At 35.1% G+C, this 3,044-nt stretch overlaps 1 protein-coding gene across 1 annotated transcript; it reads right to left on the reverse strand.

The window, feature by feature from the left end:
• Positions 1-393: 393 nt before the first annotated feature.
• KBTBD3 (kelch repeat and BTB domain containing 3) lies at positions 394-3,044 on the reverse strand (the record flags this gene model as incomplete). Its single annotated transcript, XM_004382529.2, has 1 exon — positions 394-3,044. A coding segment is annotated over one exon (1,512 nt), but the record flags the coding sequence as incomplete, so codon positions are not given.

Consider the following 3,044-nt stretch of genomic DNA (forward strand, 5'->3'; position numbering starts at 1 on the left):
CTGCTGACCTTTCGGTTAGCAGCCACACTTAACCATTGTGCCACCAGGGCTTCTACTACAAAATGTTGCTGTTGTGATGGCCCAGTCCTGCACCATCCTCACAATCGTTGCTATGTTTGAGCCCACTGTTGCAGCCACTGTGTCAATCCATCTCACAGAGGGTTTACGATTTTTGGCTGTAGGCAACTACATTTGGTTACAGAGAAATCCAACCAGTACATTTCCTGAGACTTAAATCAGAGGCGTTAAAGAAAGATATCCCCTTGCAAGGCAGAATCATCCTAGCTGAGAACAAGGATGACTGATACTCTTGCACTGTTTTGGTTACAGATGCTTAAATATCTAAACAGATGTGTGTTGCAAATAATTACTATCAATACCAAAAGTCCCAGTCATTTTTTAAACAAAACAATTCACTATGAATAATTTAGTGAAGTAGTAAAACAACATGGTACTTTACAGTTAGTAATTTTTTTGCAGAAAATTGGTATGGTACTAATTTAAATCTTGAAATGTCTTATTACAACTCAAATTTGCACATTTAAAACTTCAAGAAATGCAACTTATCTAGAAGTCATATTTTCTACACCCTCAATTATATTAGAACCTAGCAATGATAGAGAAATTGTATTTTAGGATTGTCATCCCATATTCCAAGAATGTCACTTGATGGAATACATGTTGAGATAAACTCAGGTCACGTTTAACTTAGAACTGCTAATTAAATTAAGAATGTTAGTTTACTAAGCTTGGGCCAGAAAATAATAAGAGAGGTATGATATTGCTAGAAACTGAAAGCAACTGATGCTGAGACTTAATAGATTCAGCAATTTTAAAAGCATTTCAGTAACTATAAGTGGCATTATAGTATTATAACACGGTACATTATGCTCTTAATGAAGAGCTGAATCATAAAAAAAATTGTGTTTAGTGTACTGTTCAGAAGGCTGGAGATATATATTACATTTTAGAAAAATTTCTAACCAAAAAAATGGTGAAAGGAAAGTGCTTAAAAGGAGTTAACTAATTATCAGAAAGGACAGCAACTCAAGAACTCTTAAACCTACATAACGGGGCAGAATTCTCACCTCTTTCTAACTTACTTTTTACTTCATGTAATAAAGAGTTTAATAATACATTTCTATTATCTAAAGAGACTTCTTCCATCTAGATAGTAGAAATCTGTGAACTTTGATGTTTTTACTAGTCTTTCATGGATAAACTAAAAAAAAAAAAACCAAACCCGTTGCTGTAGTCGATTCCAGCTAAAGTACTTTAAAACTCAAAGCATCCAAGAGACTCCTGTATTCTCAGAGATTAAATTATATTCAGTACAATTTTTGGTAAAATGTACTTATTTTAAGTGTCTGGGAACTGTTAATACATATATGGCATGTATACATAGTAATTCTCTAATAGGAAGGACATTTTATTAAGACATAAAGACCTTTTCCTCAATCATTATGGTTAACAAGTTTAATATATGTTTTTAGGACTGCAATAGTTTGAGAATGTCCAAGCATATATTACTTTTAGAAATGATGAGAAAACCAAGGGTCCCTGTATTTATTAAACTGAACCACCTGGCAGTAAAATTCAGTTAAGGCTCTTGGCATTGGTGAAACTTCTTCCCACTCGGACCTGCTGCTGTGGTAGACCTGCACTTCATCTGTGATTTCATCTGGTGCATAATCACCACCTAATATATAAATTTTATCTTCAATTCCAATTGCACCTGCATTAAACCCTGCACATTCAAAAGATCCTTCACCCTTCCAAACACAAGTATCTGGACAAAAACTATACACCTTATAGGTGGAAAGGTCACATATATACAGTGTGTAATTTACTGGGACTGCTTTAATTAGTGTTGCATGAAAAAACTGCCCAAACTCTGCTACTAGTTCAGACCACTGATCAGTTGTAGCATTGTATTTAAAAAAGCAATCAAGAGATGGGTTAAAGGCATCAGTAATCTCTACCTCTGATCCAAGAACATAAATTACATTTTGGCATGCACTTGCTTCCGGATAGTATATGCCTCTGGGCAGTGGGCTAACAGACACCCATTCTTTGGAAAGAGGATTGTAAGATTCAACATCTAAGAGGCTTCTAATGTCCTGAGATCCTCTAGTCTTTCCACCTATGACAAATAATCTATTGAGAGCCATAACTGATGTATGCATGGTTCTTGGTGTCTTCATAGTTGATGCCAAGAAGAAATCATTTTTGACTGGACAATAGCACCAGGTTTGATCAGTGGCATCATGGTATGACTCAGCAATATGAAGTCGAACCGTTCTACAACACTTCCCTTTGCAACCACCTGTCAAGAATATTTTCTCTCCATAACTAGACAGGCTAGATCCTGGCAAATCAATCAGGTGTGATTGTGGCAGTATTTTCCACGAATCAGTTTTAATATTATAGCAAAATGTATATTGATTTTCTCCATTTTCCTCAGTTTTGTGAACAAATATATATTTTTCAGTTGTGGATGGTCGAGCATCAGGGAAAAGTCCACCAGAACCTTGCACACACTTAATTGCATCTATGATTATATCAAAGCAGTTTGTACTTTTGAGTAAACACTCTTCATTAAGCAAACAGTCTTGGAGTGTCTCCTCAGATAACTGATGTAATCTCACTTTTTTAATCAAGTGAGGCAGATGCTTTTGCCTTGACTCTAAATTATGTTTAGTCCAGGTAAGGACCACTTTCAGTACAGTTTCTTCTTCAGGAACATTTAATTCATCCGATTCCAGACATTTTTGTAGTACTCCAAAATTCATCTCTAAAAAATCACTGGATTTAAACAATAAAGAAAAGTGATGTTGTACAAAGTATAATGCATGATCAAACAAACGGGTAGAGCCATAGCTATCTGACATTGATAATAACTGTAAACAATTGACAAGATCAATACTCTTTATTAAAAAGTCACTGCAAGCTTTGGATAGGAAGGGAACTTGAAGAAACGATGACAACTGAAAGAACATTTCTACATTATCATCTGTTATTTTTGTCTTCCCAGTATAGGCATA

This window comes from Trichechus manatus, unplaced genomic scaffold, assembly GCF_000243295.1.
Source record: "Trichechus manatus latirostris isolate Lorelei unplaced genomic scaffold, TriManLat1.0 scaffold00094, whole genome shotgun sequence".
NCBI lineage: Eukaryota > Metazoa > Chordata > Mammalia > Sirenia > Trichechidae > Trichechus > Trichechus manatus.